Genomic DNA, 19790 nt, shown 5'->3' with positions numbered 1-19790 from the left:
TACTGAACAATGTAGGAATAGATATGTGTGTGTGTCTCTCTCTCTCTCTCTTTCGCTTCGGACTAAAAATTCCTGGCTTTACAAACACAAGGAAATGTATCCCAATCTTACCTCATAGGGATGGACTCGCTGGTTAGGGCGCAGACTTTGTGTTGGTGGCTGAAGGCAATGACTTTAGTCTTCCCAATTTTTATCTGAGGAAATTTCTCCTCATCCAGGACTGGATCTGGGATGAGCAGTTTGATCATTTGGTAAGAGTGGAGGAATGGAGAGGGACGGGGGTGAGGTAGAACTGGGTGCTGTCAGTGTAAACTAACACGGTGCCCTTGGAAGATGTTACCTAGCAGCATGGAGATGAGAAATAGAAAGGGCTAAGGATAGATCCTTTCTAAAAGTAAGGTGATGACGCTGGATTTAAAGGTAAGCGCGGCAGTACCAGAAAACAGACACCCAACGACGTTATCAGCTAACATGGGGAAGTTGAGTGATCAGTAGTTCAGTGGGAATACGGTCAATACAGCAGAAGGTGGGTCTCATGGGCCAGATGAGCAAGGGAGAAGATGGAAGAAAAACTGGAGAAAGGTGTGAGTTCAGGGCTCAGAAAAATGTCTCATCCGGTGGGCTAGAACAAAGAAAAGTGCAGCACAGGAATCCTTCTGCCCTTACTCAGACCGTATCCCTCTATTCCTTCCTTATTCATGTCCTAATCGAAATGCCTCTTTTGGCACAACATTCCAGACACCCACCTGCATGAAAAACTTACCCCGCACATCTCTCTTAAACTTTCCCTCTCTCACTCCCTTTACCTCTTTTTGGTCTAAGAAGGTCAAAGTTTACCTGTGAAAACTAACTTTTTATGTTTCATTTTTCACGAGTTATGACAGTTATTTGTAAAGAAAGAATAAAAACATTTGGGTGAAAATGAGAAAAGAACAAAGGGAAGTTCAGCACAGGAACAGGCTCTTCACCCCTCCGAGCCCCTATGATCATGATGCCCTAACTCAACTAAAAAAAACTTCTGCTCTTACTCAGTCCATATCCCTCTATTCCCTCCCTATCCATGTACCCATCCATATGCCTCTTAAATGTTGCTAATGTGCCTGCTTCCACCAACTCCTCTGGCAGTATGTTCCAGGCACACATCACTCTTTGCGTGAAAAATTTTCCCTGCACATCGCCTTTAAACTTTCCCCCTCTCACTTTGAACCTGTGCCTCCTTGAAACTGACACTTCCACCCTAGGAAAAAGCCTCTGACTATTCACCCTGTCTATGCCACTCATAATTTTGTAGACCTCTATCAGGTCTCCCCTCAACCTCCGCCTTTCCAGTGAAAACAATCCTAGTTCATCCAACCTCTCCTCACCAGGCAACATCCTGGTGAACCTTCTTTCCAGAGCTCCCACGTCCTTCTGGTAGTGTGGCGACCAGAACTGCACACAATACTCCAAATGCGACCGAACCAAGGTTTTGTATAGCTGCAACATGATTTGCCAACTCTTGTACTCAATGCTCCAGCCGATGAAGGCCAGCATGCCTTGGCCAAATGTGTTGCAACTTCTAGGGAACTGCACGCCCAGATCCCTAATGGAAGGGAGGGAATCGGCAGAGGCAGCTGATCAGATTGTTTCAATCTTAGTGACAAAGGAACTCCTCACATTTGTTGTTGGAGGTGAGGATGGAGGAGACGGGATGGGGAAAAACACTTCAAAAAGGAACTTACGTGCTAGAATAATAAATATAGTCAACACACTGTTTAACATAAAGCTCATTTATTTAGCTTCATGCAAAATATTAACCCCTATAACTGAGCTGGAGTTTACTAACATCAGGAGAAACAGACCCCAATGAATATGGTTCAGTCCTGACTGTGATTAACCCAATCACTGTAGTTGCTTGTGAACTTGTTGGTGTCTCAGCAGGTTGAATGACTGAGTGAATCTCTTTCCACAACTGGAGCAGGTGAACGGCCTCTCCCCAGTGTGAATTCTCTGGTGTACAGTGAGCTCAGAAGATTGCCTGAATCCAGTCCCACAGTGAGAGCACTGAAAGGGCCGCTCATCAGTGTGAACACGTTGATGGCGCATTAGTTCCTCAGAAGTTTTATAGCACTTCATGCAGTCTGGGCATTTGAACGGTCTCTCCCCGGTGTGAACTCGCTGGTGTCTCAGCAGATCGGATGACTGAGTGAACCCCTTCCCACACTCAGAGCAGGCGAACGGCCTCTCCCCAGTGTGAATTCGCCGGTGCACAGTGAGTTGTGATGATCGCCTGAACCCAGTCCCGCAGTGAGGGCACCGGAACGGTCTCTCGTCAGTGTGAACGCGTTGATGGAGCATTAGATTTCTGGAACTTTTGAAGCACTTCCCACAGTCGGGACATTTAAATGACATCTTATCAGTGTGAATTTGCTGATGTGTCAGCAGGGTAGATGAATCAGTGAATCCCTTTCCGCACATTGAGCAGATGAACGGCCTCTCTCCAGTGTGAACGCGTCGATGTTTTTCCAACGCAGATGGGTAAATAAATCCCTTCCCACAGTCTCCACATTTCCATAGTTTCTCCACCGTGTGAACAGCGCTTTGTCCTTCCATCTTCAAATTTCGATCATATTCAGGTTACAATAAATTGGGCAACTGTCAAATCTAGATGTGATGTTTGGTTTCAGTCTCCTGTTAGAAAAGTGAACAAGGGAGTAAAAGAGAAACCACAAAAACACAAAGGCAGGTTGTGAAATTGAGCTGAAAGAATCTGGTAATTTGTGGGACCAACAATGAGAAAATATGACCATGAAAACTGCCAAATTATGGTTAAAAACCCAACCGGTTCACCAATGTCCTTCACGATAGGGAACCTGCCAACTGGCCTGTGTTAGGAGTCTGGACGAGAGCCCCAAGTGCATTATGAAGCCAGACTACACCCCAAGAATTTTTCAATTTTGGCATTAATATGAGGAAAGGATGCTTCGCTCCAGGAGCAATTCTACTGATAAATTAGGGATCTTCTTGAAAATCAAAAACAAGCTTTATGCATAACACAGTTTTAGTATAACTCTAACAAAACAAAGCAGCGTAACTCTTAACAGTTGAACAAGCTTTAAACATGAATAGAAACCACTCTAATTTTTAACATCACTATTTCAGTTCCAAATAAGCAACATTCTTCTTACAGATTTAAAACCTGCTTAAAATATAGTTAGCAATAACAAATATACTTGCTATAATGAGTGTAGGCAGTTTTGGAGTTTTCAGAGAGAGAGAGCTTCCAAAAGCTTGCAAGATTTCTCCTGACTTCAACCAGAATAGCTAACTCCTTTCCTTGCTTTAGCCTGTTTCTCTCTGCTCATAAACCACACTATCACATGACCCTGTCAATCAACCTACTCTGACATCCCATAGGAACGTCAGTGAAAATTCAATTAATTCTACTTAACATAAACACTTGCAATGAGTAATTATTCTGCTCTGCATCATCTGGGCTGTATTACTTCCAGACATGCCATCTTCCAGACATGCCATCTAGAAAAAAAGCTGAACTTTAAAACATTCTTCTGAAGCATAACACACAATATACATACATATTATTTGTACACTTCCATCACATCTATGCCTATACAAGACACTAGCTTCTATTGGAGGAGAGAGAGAGAAAAAGAGCTGGCAGCAGAATGGTGATTGTGTATAACTAAAACTTAGGCAAAACTTGACAGAATCTCCCAGATCCTCAACCTCTACCACCTTGAAGGACCAGGATGGCATGTGTACGTGAACAACATCCCCTCCAAGTTTCCATCCAACTAACACCTTGTCCTGATCTATCTGACATTCAGTATTGGATGTTCATAAGAACATAAGAAATAGGAGCAGGAGTAGGCCATCTGGCCCTTCGAGCCTGCCCCGCCATTCAATAAGATCATGGCTGATCTGTCGTGGCTCAGTTCCACATTCCTGCCCTCTCCCCATAACCCTTAATCCCCTCTCTTATCAAGAACCCATCAACCCGCGTCTTAAAAATATTTAGCGAGGCAGCCTCCACCACCTCAACGGGCAGAGAATTCCAGAGATTCACCACCCTTTGAGTGAAGAAGTTCCTCCTCAACTCCGTTCTAAACCGCCCCCCCCTTTATCTTGACGCTGTGCCCCCTAGTCCTACTGTCCTTACTGAGCGGGAAGAGCCTCTCAACCTCTATCCTATCCATCCCATTCATCATCTTATACGTCTCAATGAGATCTCCCCTCATTCTTCTAAACTCTAACGAGTACAAGCCTAGTTTATTCATCCTCTCCTCATAGCTCAACCCCCTCAACTCCGGCAGCAGCCTAGTAAACCTCCTCTGCACTCCCTCCAAGGCCAAAATATCCTTGCGTAAGTACGGCGCCCAAAACTGCACACAGTACTCCAGCTGCAGTCTCACCAATGCCCTATACAGCCGCAGCAAGACCTCCCTACTTTTATATTCAATCCCCCTCGCTATGAAGGCCAGCATCCCATTCGCCTTCCTGACCACCTGCTGTACCTGCAAGCTGGGTTTTTGCGACTCATGCACAAGGACCCCGAGGTCCCTCTGCACTGTCGCCTGCTGCAGTTTTTCTCCACATAAGTAATAATCCTTCCTACCATTATTCCTACCAAAGTGGACCACCTCGCACTTGCCAACATTAAATTCCATTTACCAGTTCCTGGCCCATTCGCCCAGCTTATCTAGATCCTTCTGCAGACTCTCCACACCCTCCGCGCAATTTGCCGTTCCACCAATCTTGGTGTCATCAGCAAATTTCGACACCATACACTCGGTTCCCTCCTCCAGATCATCTATATAAATGGTAAATAGCTGAGGCCCCAGCACTGACCCCTGGGGCACTCCACTAGTCACCAACCGCCAATCCGAATAGCACCCATTGACCCCCACTCTCTGCCTCCTATTTGACAACCAGTCCTCTATCCACGCTAACACCCTTTATTCCAATATTAGCAGACTGAAATCATTTTCTGCAGTCTACGCTCTGCATCCTAGACATTGACTCCATCACTCTCCCTGACAACTGTCTGAGGCTGAACCAGAACCATGGACAAATATTGCACTAAAATAAAAGCAAAATGCTCCTAGAAATCTGAAATAAAAACAGAAAATGTTGGATAAACTCAGCAGGTGTGGCATTGTCTGTGGAGGAGGAAACAGAGTTAACATTCTGAATCGGGATAACTTCTTTCGAACCACCAGCTGAGTTTCTGAATGCATGTCCCTGCCATCTCCTACAATGAGCTTCCATCTCATTCACATCACCAGACTTGCTCCTGTCTCACATTTCTGAAGCTCTCATCCATTCTTTTATTACCCCGAGACTTGAGTATTTGTTTGAATCTTTTTCCCACAGACATACTTACATTTAGGTTCTGATGACTCTGTTAGATTTTGATCTAATTTTTGTTTTGAAATTTCCACCTTCAAATTCGGCTCCTGCAATGTCCTGTGGAGAAAACAAAAGTTCCCACTATCAGTCCAAGAATAAAAATTCAGAAGAGGCAAACATTTCTCTTGGTTTCGGTTTTGCATGTACAAATCTTCTCCTTCTAACTCCCTGTAAAAGGCGTTTCCAAAATACATCACTGTCATTCCAGGATAGAAATTCACAACATTCTCTCCTATGGGTGGCAGAGTAGTTAGCACTGCTGCCTCATAGTACCAGAGACCCAGGTTCAATTCCGGCGCGTGGAGTTTGCACATTCTTCCAATGTATGCATGGACTTCCTCCCACAGTCCAAAGATGTGCAGGTTAGGTGGATTGGCTATGCTAAATTGCCCCTTAGTGTCCAAAGATGTATAGGTTAGATGGATTGGCTATGCTAAATTGCCCTTTGTGGTAAAAGATGTGCGTGTTAGGTGGATTGGCCATGCTAATTTGCTCCTTAGTGTTCAAAGATGTGCAGGTTAGGTGGATTGACCATGTTAAATTGCCCCTTAGTGTAAAAAGATGTGCAGGTTAGGTGGATTGGCTATGCTAAATTGCCCCTTAGTGTCCAAAGATGTGCAGGTTAGATGGATTGGCTATGCCAAATTGCCCCTTAGAGTCTAAAGATGTATAGGGCAGGCGGATTGGCCATGCTAAATTGCCCCTTAGTGTCCAAAGATGTGCAGGTTAGGTGGATTGGCCGTGCTAAACTCCCCCTTAGTGTCCAAAGATGTGTAGGTTTGATGGATTAGCCATGGTAAACGTGTGTGGTTATGGGGATAGGGCCTGGGTAAGTTGCTCTGTCAGAGTGGGTGCAGGCTCAATGGGCTGAATGGCCTCCAGTTGCACTGCAGGAATTCTCTGATCCGCCAGCTGACAGGAGCGCGCATGCGCACTGCTGCCCATTGTTCAAAAAGTTAAAATTATTTGTTTCGATCGGAGCGAACGCGGGACCGATCGGGTCTTATTTGGGTTTTGAGTCCTCCACTGGGTGTTCATGAAGTCTCCCCACCCATCCTGGCGCCTCCATTACCTTTTTAATAACGGTCGTTTCTCTATAATAAGCAAGAATCAAATCATGCCCTCCCTGCGGCTGTCGGAGCTGACACTGCGCATGCGGCTGTCGGAGCTGACACTGCGCATGCCGTTGCCCCAGCTGCACAATGCGCATGCGGGCTGCCATAGCCGCGGCCGCCGAACCCAGACTGCGCATGCGCTGTCGGAGCTGACACTGCGCATGCGGCTGTCCGAGCTAACAATGCAACCTATAGCATTACCCAATTGCGCCTGCGTAGACCGCCTGCGAAGCGAGGACTTGACGAAGGTCAACCTGAATGGGACGTTGGCTCTTATTCTCTCTCCCGACAGATGCTGTCAGATCTGCAGAGATTTTCCAGCATTTTCAGAATACAACGTTAATTTCTCAATTTTCATACTTTTACATGGGATGTGGGTATCGCTGTCAAGTCCAGCACCTGCCCAAAACTAATTGCCAATGAACTAAATGGGTGGCACAGTGGTTAGCACTGCTGCATAACAACGTCAGGGAGCTGGGTTCGATTCCCAGCTTTTGGGCCACATTCTCCACATGTTGGCATGGGTTTCCTCCGGGTACTCCGGTTTCCTCCCACAGCCTGAAAGTCGGGCTGCTTAGGTGCATTGACCCGAACAGGCGCCGGAAAGCGGTGACTAGGGGAACAGTAACTTTATTGCAGTGTTAATGTAAGCCTTATTTGTGAATAATAAATAAAATAAATGCCTTGTTCAGCCATTTCAGAGGGAAACTAAGAATCAGCCATATACCTGCGGAACTGGATTTAGAGGTGACAATCAAAGCAGAAATAATTTTAACTTTTTTAACAATGGGCAGCAGTGCGTATGCGCACTCCTGTCAGCAGACGAATCATCGAATTCCTGCAGTGCAACAGGAGGCCATTCAGCCCATTAAGCCTACACCCACTCTGATAGGGCCAGTATAAGAGAGAGAGTAAGATATCAAAGAGCAGGTGGGGTGTTCTAGCTAGGAAACTGAATTGGAGTGTGTGAGCTATTGTCCTGCATATAATAAAGAGATTAATGATTTATATAGATCTCAGGATCAGGAGGTTAATTTGGTTTTGCAGGTAAAAAGGTTATTTAATGTTGTTATCTATTGGACATCTGAACTAACCTCTGTTACCATAGAGATGTGTGATTCAGGGTGAAGCATTAGTGGGAATTCCAGGAAGTTGGACTTTTTCCAGATGGTCTTTGGATTTGAAGCTGAAAGTGTCCACAATTGTGAGGTGTTAAAGAGATGGATGGTGAGGTTTGTTTAGCTGGAGCTTGGTGGAAGAGCCCAATGAAGGTCATACCTCAGAGGATAGCAAGGGCACTATGAATACTTGTGACACTTTGATTTGGCCTTAGGAGGGAAAGGAAATTTGAAGAGCCCAATAAGTAGACAACACTTTCTAGGGAGGTTATAAGAGAAAGTGCGAGGTTCAATTGAGAATTTTTATTTAAATATTTTGTGATTATGCTTTTCAATGTGGACACTCCAGTTCAAGTGTGGGTTTCACTGCATTCTAATTCAGTAACCTCATCTCAGAAATACCCTTGATTTCTTTTTTCCTGGTCCACAGTTATTCTTCAGATATTGGCAGCTTTTCCCCTTCTCTACTTTCTGAGCCCATGGTTTACATCCACCACTTGGACGCTTTCAGTTTTGCACCAAAGACATTGTTCTATTTGGAGTGTTTGCTCTACGTATTCCTGAGCTTCTAGATTAATAGTCTCACAATAATAGAACTATGGTTGAAGGACTGTATTCTTTGGCTGCTACATCTATTTATTTTATAATTTGATATGATTGGGTTCATTTGCAATGGAATCAGGAAACTATCCAGCATTTGTTATAGTACAACACGTGCTCTATCCTGATGGGAGCAGTTACTGGCGCTGGCACAGTGGTGAGCACTGCTGACTCACAGCGCCAGGGACTAGGATTTGATTCCAGCTTCAGGTGACTGTCTGTGTGGAGCTTGCACGCTCTCCTCGTGTCTGTATGGGTTTCCTCCAGGTGCTCCAGTTTCCCCCCCCCCAACACAGTCTAAAGATGTGCAGGTTAAGTTGACTGACCATGGTAAATTGCCACATAGTGTCGGGGGAATAGCAGGGTAAATACGTGGGGTTAAGGGGATAGGGCCTGGGTGGGATTGTGGTTGGTGCAGTCTTAATAGGATCATCGAATCTACGGTACAGAAGAAGGTCATTTGGCCCATCCAACCTGCACCGATAACAATCCCATGACGGGCCGAATGGCTTCTTTCTGCACTGTACGAATTCTACGATTGAGTAGCCAGTAGTGAATTGGACATGCGCATTGCGGTCTCTTACTGAGCATGCGCGGTATTGGCGCAGCCAGCTGCTGGGAGGCGGTGCTGAGGGCTCCGCGGAGGAGGTGAAACGGCCGGTTTGCGGTGGGTAATGGAGCGGGGGCGGAGTGGGTGGGAAGACTTGAAACGTGCAGTGGAGGCGTTCAGCCCCGAGCGAGAGTCTCCCGGTCCTGTTGCTGCGTCGGGCTGGGAGGTAATGACGGGCACCCGTCTCCGCCGCTAGGCCGCCATCTTTATAGGGGGAAAGGGGAGTGGAGGCGCATGCGCGGCCTCCATCGGCAGCTCGGACCAGGTGCACCAATGCGCACGCGCGGCCTCCATCTTCATCCAGGACAAGGTGCAACAATGGACATCCGTCCAGGACTATGTGCGCACGCGCGGTGAGAATGTTGTGCTGTTCTCTCCTGGATTGACAATGATAGATTTTGGAAACTCCTTTCACAGGGTGTTAGAAGGGGAGGATTCACTTCTTTTTTGATTGTATTTATTATTGTCACAGTGAAAAGTACTGTTTCTCGCGCATTAAACAGACAAAGCATACTGTTCACAGAGCACATAGGGGAGAAGGTGAGGATGTGGAATGTAATGTTGCCGCTAGGGTGCAGAGCATCGTTTGAGAGTTTAAGAGAGTTAGAGCTAAGTTTTAAAAGCATAGAACGAGAGTGAAACGGGAAGCAATAGTGGTATTATCACCAGACTATTAAATCCAGAAACTCAGCTAATGTTCTGAGGACCCAGGTTTCAAATCCCACCATGGCAGCCGGTGGAAGTTGAATTCATTAAAAATATATCTGGAATTAAGAATCTACTGATGACCATGAAACCGTAGCCAATTGTCAGAAAAACCCACCTGGTTCACTAATGTCCTTGAGGGAAGGAAATCTGCCGTCTTTACCTTGTCTGCAAGTGACTCCAGAGCCACAGCAATGTGATTGACTCCCAACTGCCCTCTGAAATGGCCTAGTAGTGAAGGGCAGTTCGAGGACAACTAAAGATGGGCAATAAATGCTGGTGAGCCAGAGATGCCCATGTTCCATGAATGATTAAAAGAAAAAGCGGGTATACTGGGGACAGCTCGCAAAAAGTCACCTCGCTCTGGCGCCTCTTGAAAGTAGCTCTATGGATTTAAACCATGTTTGTCTCTTAATTTTCATTCCTGGACAGTGATTACTTTTTTTTTGGACAGAACATTAGATTAGCAGAACTTGAAGGCAGGACACTCAAACTAAACATCAGATCAAAAGCTGACAGAGTCATTGGATCCATCAGAATCTGAATATTAGCATGTCTGTGGAAAACGTTTCAAAGATCAATGTGATTGGAAATAGGGAAGGGCAATATTTTAAATAAATATTTTAAATAAAAACAGAAAATTCTGCTTTAACTCAGCAGGTCTGACAGCATCTGTGAAGAGAAACACAGTTAATGTTTCGAGTCCATATGATTTTCATAGGGCAGCATGGTGGCACAGTAGTTAGCAATGCTACCTCACAGCGCCAGGGACCCGGGGTCACTATCTGTGCAGAGTCTGCATGTTCTACCACCACCAGCCACCCTCTCTCTCTCTCTCTCTGCTCCCCCCTGCAACCCCCCAAGCGTCTGCAGTGTCTTCCTCCTACAGTCCCAAAGACGTGCTGGTTAGTTGCATTGGCCATACTAAATTCTCCATCAGTGTACCCGAACAGTTGCCAAAATGTGGCGATTAGGAGATTTTCACAGTAACTTCATTGCAGTGTTAATGTAAGCCGACTTATGACAGAAATAAATAAACTTTAAAGCAAACTTTACACTTAGAAAAGAATGATGAAAATTTTAAACAAAAGCAGAAAATGCTGGATTAACTCAGCAGGTCTGGCAGCATCTGTGGAGAGAGAAACAGAACTGGGAATTTTAAATTGAGTTGATTCAATCAGATCAATTTTGATTTGATTTATTATTGTCTCATGTATTCGTATGCAGTGAAAAGTATTATTTCTTGCATGCCAGAGACAAACCTTACCATTCATAGAGTAGGAAAGAAGACCGTGCAGAATGTAGTATTACAGTCATAGCTAGGGTGTAGAGAAAGATCAACTTAGTGTGACGTGGACACATTCAAAAATCTGATGGCAGAAGGGAAGAAGTTGTTCTTGAGTCAGTTGGTACGTGACCTCAGACTTTTGTATCTCGTTCCCAGTGGAAGAAGGTGGAAGAGAGCGTGTCCAGAGTGCGTGGCGTCCTTAATTACGCTGGCTGCTTTTTTGAGGCAGTGGGAAATGTAGACAGTCAATGGATAGGAGGCTGGTTTGTATGATGGACTGGGCTTTATTCACAACCTTTTGTAGTTTCATACAGTTTTGGGCAGAGCAAGAGCCAAACCAAGCTGTGATACAACCAGAAATAATGCTTTCTGTAAAAGTTGGTGAGAGTTGTAATGGATATGCCAAATTTCCTTTGTCTTCTGAGAAAGTAGAGGCGTTGGTGGGCTTTCTTAACTATAATCTCGGCATGGGGGGGAATCAGGACAGATTGGTGATCTGGACACCTAAAAACCTGAAGCTCTCACCCATTTCAACTTTGCCCCATTGATGTAGAGGGACATGTTCTCCACTATGCTTTCTGAAGTCAATGACTATCTCCTTCATTTTGTTGACATTGAGGGAGAAATTATTGTTATCGCACCAGTTCACCAGATTCTCTGTCCTATTCCTGCACCCTGTCTCATCATTGTTTGACATCTGACCTGCTACGGTGGTGTCATTAGCAAACTTGAGAATCAAGTTGGAGGGGGATTTGGCCTTACTGTCATAAGTGTACAAGGTTTGTAATCTGCCTTTGTGTTTTTATGGTTACTTTCTCACTCCCTTATTTCTTTCTTAAATTAATTTCGCAGGATAGTAGGAGGGAAGATTTGCAGTCATGAAATTCGAACCAAACCTCACCAGTGTTTGACAGTCACCTAATTTATTGTAACCTGCACATTTTCGAATTTTAGACATGGAAGGAAAAAGCATCCTTTGCTCTGTGTACGGACAAAGCTTCAGCCGATCGTCTGACCTTTCAGAACATAAAAGCAGTCATACTGGGGAGAAGCCGTGGAAATGCAGTGATTGTGGGAAGGGATTTAATTACCCATCAGAGCTGGAAACCCATCATCGCAATCACACCGGAGAGAGGCCATTCACCTGCTCCCAGTGCGGGAAGGGATTCACTCAGTCAAGCACCCTGCTGAAACACCAGCAGGTTCACACTGACGAGAGACCCTTTAAATGCCCAGACTGCGGGAAATGCTTTAAAAGTTCTGGGAACCTGTTGACCCACCAACGTGTTCACGTTGACCTGAGGCCATTTACCTGCTTGCATTGTGGGGCTGGATTCAGGCAAGCATGTCATCTCACTGTACACCAGCAAGTCCACACCAGCGAGAAGCCGTTCGCCTGCTCCGAGTGCGGGAAGGGATTCACTCGGTCGTCCCACCTGCTGACACACCGGCGCACACACACCGGGGAGAGGCCGTTCACCTGCTCCGAGTGCGGGAAGGGTTTCACTCAGTCGTCTGATCTGCTGTCACACCAGCGAGTTCACACCGAGGAGAAACCCTTCAAGTGCTCAGACTGTGGGAAGTGCTACAAAAGTTCCAGGGAACTGATACGCCATCAACGTGTCCACACTGACGAGAGACCGTTCCGGTGCTCCGACTGCGGGGCCGGGTTCAGGCAAGCATGTCATCTCACTGCGCACCAACGGATTCACACTGGCGAGAGGGCATACACCTGCTTCGAGTGTGGGAAGGGCTTCATCAGTGCATCCAACTTGCTGACACACCAGTGGGTTCACACTGGGGAGAGGCCGTTCACCTGCTCCCAGTGTGGAAAGGGCTTCATTAATTCATCTCACCTGCAGACGCACCAGCGAGTCCACACAGGGGAGAGGCCATTCGTCTGCTCTGAGTGTGGGAAGGGATTCATTACTTCACCCCACCTGCTGACACACCAGCGAGTTCACACTGGGGAGAGGCCATTCACCTGCTCTGTGTGCAGTAAGAGTTTCACTCAGTCATCCGCCCTGTTGAGACACCAGCGAGTTCACAAGTAACTACGATGATTAGATTTTACTGATAATCACATCCCCAGGACTGAGCATGTTCATTATTTGGCTGTTCTTCTGCTGATGCCCCGAGTGTGAGAAGGGATTTACTCAGCCATCTGATCCGCTGTCACAACAGCAAGTTCACACCAAGGAGGAACCTTTTAAATGCTCGGGCTATGGGAAGTGCGATAAAAGTTACAGGGAACTGATACGCCATCAACTCGTCCACACTGACGAGAGATCGTTCAAGTGCCCTCACTGCAGAACCGGGTTCAGGCAAGCATGTCATCCCACTGCACACCAACAAATTCATACTAAGCTCCAGCCCATTCATCGGACTTGATGTTGTGGAGAAAGGATCAAATAAATCAACTTGATGTTAAACACTTTCCGGTCTTTGTAATGTCTCGAACATGAGTCAGTTCCTTTTGAAGTGCTCTTCTCCCCACTGTCTTCTCCATCCTCACCTCCAACAAGTGCGAAGAACTGTTGTCACAAAGACTGAGGCAACCCAATTAGACGTCTCTGCTGCTTTTCTCACATCCTTCTGGACCATCCTTGACCCCAGTGTCCTTGCAAATCCCCACCTCCACCTCTAACCTCCCTTTCCTCGCTAATGCCTTGTCTCCTCCAAAATCCAGACTCATCTTTTCCAAAACTCCATGTATGAATCCCTCCGCAGGAATTGCTGTCCTTGCCATAATATCAAAACAGCTCTTACCAAAACGGCAAATTATGTCCCAAAGAACCATAAGAGATATACAGCACGTAAACAGGCCCTTCGGCCCAACTCATCCATGCCGACCAGGTTTCTGACATTGAACTAGTTCTATTTGCCTGTGTTTGGCCCCTATCCCTCTAAGTCTTTCCCATCCATGTACCTGTCCCATTGTCTTTTCAATGTTGTAATTGGACCAGCCGCCCCTACCACTTCCTCTGGCAGCTTATTCCATACAAGCACCACCCTCGGTGTGGAAAATGTTGCCTGTCAGGTCCCTTTTAAATCTTTCTCCTCTCATCTTAAACCTGTGCCCTCTATTTTTGGACTCCCCTACACTGGGGAAAAGACCTTGACTATTCACCTTAGCTATGCCCCTCATAATTTTATAAAATTCTATAAGGTTACCCCTTATCCTCCTACGCTGTAGGGAAAAAAGTCCCAGCCTATCCAGCGTCTCTTCATAATTAAAGTTTTCCAGTCCTGGTAACATACTTGTAAATCTTTTTTGCACCCTCTCCAGTTTAATAGCATCCTTCCTACAGCAGGACAACCAGAAGTGAACACATTACACCAAATGTGACGTTACCAATGTTTTGTACACATGTAAAATAATGTCCCAACTCCTTTATTCAATGCTCTGACCGATGAAATGTACCAAATACCCTCTTCAGCACCCTGTCTCCCTGTGGTGATACTGTCAAGGAACTATGTGTCTGCACCCCAAGGTGTGTCTGTTCAAAAAACTCCCCGGGCCCTGCCATTAACTGTGTAAATCCTGGTTTGTCTTACCGAAATGCAACACTTTGATTTACCTGAATTAAACTTCATCTGCCATTCTTTGGTCCAGTTGATCAAGATCCCGTTGTAGTCTTAGATAACCTCCTTCACTGTCCACTATACCAATTTTGGTGTCATCCACAAACTTACTAACCATGCCTCCTATGCTCTCATCTAAATCATTTATATAAATAATAAACAACAGTGAGCCCAACACTGATCCGTGCCGCACACCACTGGTCACAGGCCTCCAGTCTGAAAAACAATCATCTACCACTGCCCTCCGTCACCTACACGCAAGCCAATTTTGTATCCAGTTGGCTAGTTCTCCTTGGATTCAATGTGACCTCGCCTTACTGACCAGTCTACATGCAGTACCTTGTCAAAGGCCTTGCTAAAGTCCAAGTAGACAACCTCTACCGCACTGCCCTAAGGTATTTTCTTGGTCACCTCCAAAAACTTTTATCAAATTTGTAAGGTACAATTTCCCATGCACAAAGCCATGCGGACTATCCCTAATCAGTCCTTGCCTTTCTCAGTGCATGTAAATCTTGTCTCTCAGAATCCCATCCAACAACTTACCCACCACTGACGTTAGGCTCACCAGTCCCTGGCTTTTCCCTGCCACATTTCTTAAATAACAGTACAACATTTGCCTCCCTCCAGTCTTCCAGCATCTCATGTGTGGTGTTGCTGATACAAGTATCTCTGCTAGGGATCCTGCAGTTTTTTGTCAACCTTCCCACAATGTCCTGGGACACGCTTGATCAGGTCCCAGGGATTTATCAAACTTGCGCATTATAAGACCTCCGGCCCCTCCTCTTCTGTAATATGGCCACTTTTCAATGCTTGACTATTTACTTCCACAGGTTCCCTAGCTTCCATGTCTTTCTGATGAGAAATATTCATTTCGGAACTCACCCACCTTTCATGGCTCCACTGATGACCTTGTGAATGTGACAAAGGTAATCTCTCCCTCCACATCCTTCTTAGCCTTGTTTGCAGTCTTTGATACATTTGCCTGAAGCTAGTGAGGATTTGAAAATCATCCTTGGAGCTTCTGCTATCTCGTTCCCGACCTCCTTCGCTAGCCAGGGGAACAGTCCATCTGATCCTGGCGAATATTCAATTTTCCAACCCTTTTTATGATTATAGAATAGTACAGCACAGGAACAGGCATTTCAGCCCATGATGTTGTGCCAAACAGGAAGTCAAAAGGGCAGGGCATGGTAGCACAGTGGTTAGCGCTGCTGCCTCACAGCGCCAGGGACCCAGCTTGGGCCATTGTCTGTGTGGAGTCTGCATGTTCTCCCCATGTCTGCATGGGTTTCCTGCAGGTGCTCCAGTCTCCTCACACAGTCTGAAAGACGTGCAGCTTAGGTGCCTTGGTTGTGCTAAATCCTCTGTGTACCTGAACAGGTGCCGGAGTATGGTGGCCAGGGGATTTTCAGACTTCATTGAAGTGTTAATGAAATGCATTTGTGAGAACAATAAATAAACTTTAAATTAAACTAATCCCTTCTGCCTGCCCTTGATCCGTATCCTCCTATTCCTTGCATATTTGTGTGCTTAACTAAAAGCCCTTCAATGCCCCTATTGTACCTTTCTCCACCACCACCAGTGGCAATGCATTCCAGACACCTATGTGAGAAACGCAGCTCACAGTCAAACAATTTAGTCAAGTCAAGTTCTGAAGGAGCAAGATATTTTATTTAACGTTCTTGCAAGACCAGGTGTCCAAAAAAATAGGCACACCTTACATCAATTTGCAGCACATTTTTATACTTTTTTTTACAAGCATTGTAATGGCTTTGCAATGTGTTGTTCTCCCCTAATTGGTGGTCCCTGTCCCATCTATGTGTTGTCATTCCCCTATTGGCTTAAGGTGCCCTAAGTTTCCATCCCCTCTACTCCCCATCTAACCATGTCTCCTGTTATCACAAGAGTGCATTAGTAAACTCATCCATCTTAGCTAACACTGTTACATGTCCAGTTCAGATCGGCGGTAATCAATCTTTTGCCAATTTAATCACTGCTGTCCCGACTATCTCAGTGACCTTTTTCCCCTTTTATGCTCAATTGTAGAAACAACACATCTTGTATACCATTTGCTTTTACAACCTGGACCTCGTACATTCCTTCAGGATGTGGTGTATGCTTCACTGCACACCACACATCTGGTGTTATTCCTACACCACAGGCATCTCTTTATTGTCCCTGACTATTGCTCTGTTAGCAGCAGCAAATTTTATGCCCTATGTTTGTGACTAAAATCACAGTTGTTTCCATAATGTGGGTTATCAATGTTCCTGACTATATCCAGTCTACCTAACTTTAGGCTATTTTTCTATGGTGTACAGATATATGTGTTAACAGCATCTTTACCTGTTGCTCACACCTACAACTTTGTGTAAAAAACTTGCTGCTCAGATCTCCTTTGAACTTTCTCCCTTCACCTTAAGTGCACCTTAGTATTCAACATTTCAACTCTGGAAAAACATTCCGACTGTCACCCTATCTATTCCTCTCACAATTTTATAGACATCTATGAAATTTCCCCTCAGTCTCCAGAGAAAACAACCCTAGTTTGTCCAGCCCCTTCTTGTAGCTCATACCTGGGCAGCACAGTCGTTCACACTTCTGCCTCACAGTGCCAGGGACCTGGATTTGATTCCCAGCTTAGCTCGCTGTGTGGAGTTTGCACATTCTGCCTGTGTCTGCATGGGTTTCCTCTGAGTGCTCCGGTTTCCCCCCACAGTCTAAAGATGTGCAGGTTAGGTGGATTGGCCATATTAAGTTGCCCATCAGTGTCAAGAGGATAAATGCATGGTCACGGGGATAAGGCCTGGGTGCGATTGTGGTCGGTACAGACTCAATGGGCTGAATGGCCTCCTTCTACACTGTAGGATTCTATAATTTTAATCCAGGCAGCATTCTGGTAAACCTGCATCCTCTTCAAAGCCTCCACATCCTTCCTGTAATGTGGCAATCAGAATTGAACGCAATACTCCAAGTGCAGCCTAACCAAAATTTTATAAAGGTGCAACATGACATCCTGACTCTTCTCAGTGCCCTAACCGATAAAGGCAAGCATGCCATATGTCTTCTCTACCACCTTATCTACTCATGTGGCTCAGGGAGCTACTTTCCCACAGTGTTCCTCCTGGACTACCACATCTGCATCATCCCTTTCCTTTGTAAACATGGAGACAAAGTATTTATCTACCCTTCCCACAGCCTGTAAATCTACGCACAAGTTCCCTTCTTCAAGTCTGATAGGTCCCACTTTTTCCTGTACTAATCTTTTACCATAACTCATCTTGGTAAAACATCATTGGATTTTCTTTACCTTTAGTTGTTAACCTTCTTTTATGCCCTCTCTTTGATTTCCTTTTTGACTTTCTCCCTACACTTCCTATAGTGAACATGATGTTCTCCATTCATCAACAACAGAAGTTTTTAAAGTTTATTTATTAGTGTCACAAGTAAGCTTACGCTAATAGAATACACTAATCAGTGGTTACTGTGAAAATCCCATAGTTGCCTGTGCTGAGAAAAATGCAATGTTATAACTGCTGAGTGAAAGTAAACCTTTCAGTGTGAATTACAAGTTACATACAGAGGGATCTGGGCATACATAGAATCATAGAACAGTTCCACAGTATCCTGAAAGTGGCAACACAAGTGGATAAAGTGGTCTGAGGACATGTAGAACATAGAACATTACAGCGCAGAACAGGCCCTTTGGCCCATGATGTTGCGCCGACCGGTTAAAAAACAATGACCCTCTAACCTAAACCAATCCAGCCTTCATCGGCTGGAGCGTAGAGTATAAAAATTGGCACATCATATTGCAGTTGTTGAGAACTTGAGTTAGTCCACATTTGAAATATTGCGTGCGGTTCTCGTCACAACACTAGCAGAAGGTTGTGGAGGCTTTGGAGAGGGTACAGAAAAGGTTCACAAGGATGTTGTCTGGTGTGCTGGGTATTAGCTATGAGGTTAGACAAACTTGCTTTGTTTTCGCTTGAACATCAAAGGCTGAGGGGCGACCTGATAGAAAAATTGTGAGAGGCATGAATAAAGTGGATGGTTGGAGTCTTTTTCCCAGGGTAGAAATGTCAATTACTAAGGAACATAGATTTACAGTAAAAGGGGGAAAGTTAAAAGATGTGAGAGGCAGATTTTTTTATACAGAGGATGGTTGTGTCTGAAATGAGGTCATGATGTGGAGATGCTGGCGAGTCTTTACAGCTAAAGCAGTATTCTGTAAACTGAGTGTGTGCCTTTATATGCCCTGTTTGTGATCAGAACTCCCACTCACCTGACGAAGGGGCAAACCCTGAAAGCTGGTGGTGTTTACTACTAAATAAATCTGTTGGACTTTAACCTGGTGTTGTGAGACTTCCTCCTGAAATGAGGTGCCAGAGGAGGTGGTAAAAGCAGATAGAAGAGTTACATTTAAGAGGCATTTTGACAGATGCATGTAAAGGCAGGGAATCGAGGGGTACGGACCACATAGAGGCAAAAGTTTTTTTAAGTTCGTTTATTATATGTCACAAGTAGGCTGACATTAGCACTGCAATGAAGTTACTGTGAAAATCCACGAGTCACCACACTCCAGTGCCTGTTTGGGTACAGCGAGGGAAAATTTAGCACAGCCAATGCACCTAACCAGCACATCTTTCAGACTGTGGGAGGAAACCCAGAGTACTCGGAGGAAATCCACGCCGACACAGGGAGAATGTGCAAACTCCACGCAGACCATGAACCAAGCAAGAACTCAAACCTGGGTCCCTGGCGCTGTGAGGCAGCCACTGTGGTGCCATGTGTCAGCGCAGACTTGGTGGGCCAAAGGGCCTGTACTGTGTACTGCTTTTTGTTCTTTTTCATTTGTTACTGAAATTCATTCATTCAGCACGGACAACAGCGATTATATCGTGAGGTTAAGCAGGGCAGTGAGAAAGAAAATTCAGCGTCAGGTTTGCGGGAGGTGGGACTTGCAGCTGGAGGTTTTAGAATTGAAATAAACTGGAGTAAGGAAAGGTTTGTAAAGTATCTATCTAATTCAGGCTTAAAAATATTTAACAACCCTGCCACCACAGTGTTCTGGAGAAAGAGAATTCCAGAGACCAACTGAGAGAAATGGTAAAATGATCATGTGGTTAAAAAGCTGCAGAGATTGAGATGCCTTTGTCACAATCACATCGGATGTCGTTTCATAGAACTGAATCCCTACGGTGCAGAGGGAGGCTATTCGTCCCATCAAGCCTGCACCAACAATCCTGCTGTGACACAACTGTGTCTTTAAGAAATGTATCTTAAGCATGTTAAAGCTGCAGTTATAAGCAGGCACCGATCTGTTTGTTCTTTTATTGCTGCTAAAAGGCATATAACGG

General features: G+C 45.3%; 4 protein-coding genes across 4 annotated transcripts in view; 2 read left to right on the top strand and 2 right to left on the bottom strand.

The window, feature by feature from the left end:
- The window catches only part of LOC145335559 (uncharacterized), a 29209-nt gene extending 15953 nt beyond the window's left edge, over window positions 1-13256 (top strand). The window contains exon 3 of the mRNA XM_080181365.1: window positions 11882-13256. Within this exon, the coding sequence (XP_080037491.1) occupies window positions 11882-12899 (1018 nt within the window). The 3' untranslated portion in view covers window positions 12900-13256. The remainder of the gene's footprint in view (window positions 1-11881) is intronic.
- The window catches only part of LOC145363622 (uncharacterized), a 115526-nt gene that overhangs the window by 15933 nt on the left and 79803 nt on the right, over window positions 1-19790 (top strand). The window lies entirely within an intron of this gene.
- Window positions 1-19790, bottom strand: part of LOC145363530 (uncharacterized) — a 97967-nt gene that overhangs the window by 63019 nt on the left and 15158 nt on the right. Inside the window, 3 exon segments of the mRNA XM_080218719.1 lie at window positions 6482-6700; window positions 8827-9146; window positions 12158-12281. Coding sequence (XP_080074845.1) covers window positions 6482-6700; window positions 8827-9146; window positions 12158-12281 — 663 coding nt within the window.
- LOC145363721 (uncharacterized) lies at window positions 1784-6555 on the bottom strand. Its single transcript, XM_080218960.1, has 3 exons — window positions 6482-6555; window positions 5384-5466; window positions 1784-2670 (listed from the first exon to the last, which is right to left on the bottom strand). Exon 3 carries the CDS (start codon window positions 2590-2592, stop codon window positions 1882-1884), a length of 711 nt encoding a protein of 236 aa, XP_080075086.1. The 5' UTR covers window positions 2593-2670; window positions 5384-5466; window positions 6482-6555; the 3' UTR covers window positions 1784-1881.

The sequence above is a fragment of the Carcharhinus amblyrhynchos genome, unplaced genomic scaffold, assembly GCF_965287045.1.
Source record: "Carcharhinus amblyrhynchos unplaced genomic scaffold, sCarAmb.v2.hapA scaffold_39, whole genome shotgun sequence".
In the NCBI taxonomy this organism is placed as follows: domain Eukaryota; kingdom Metazoa; phylum Chordata; class Chondrichthyes; order Carcharhiniformes; family Carcharhinidae; genus Carcharhinus; species Carcharhinus amblyrhynchos.
Note: the sequence above shows the minus strand (reverse complement) of the source record. Positions and strands in the feature narration are given on the sequence as shown.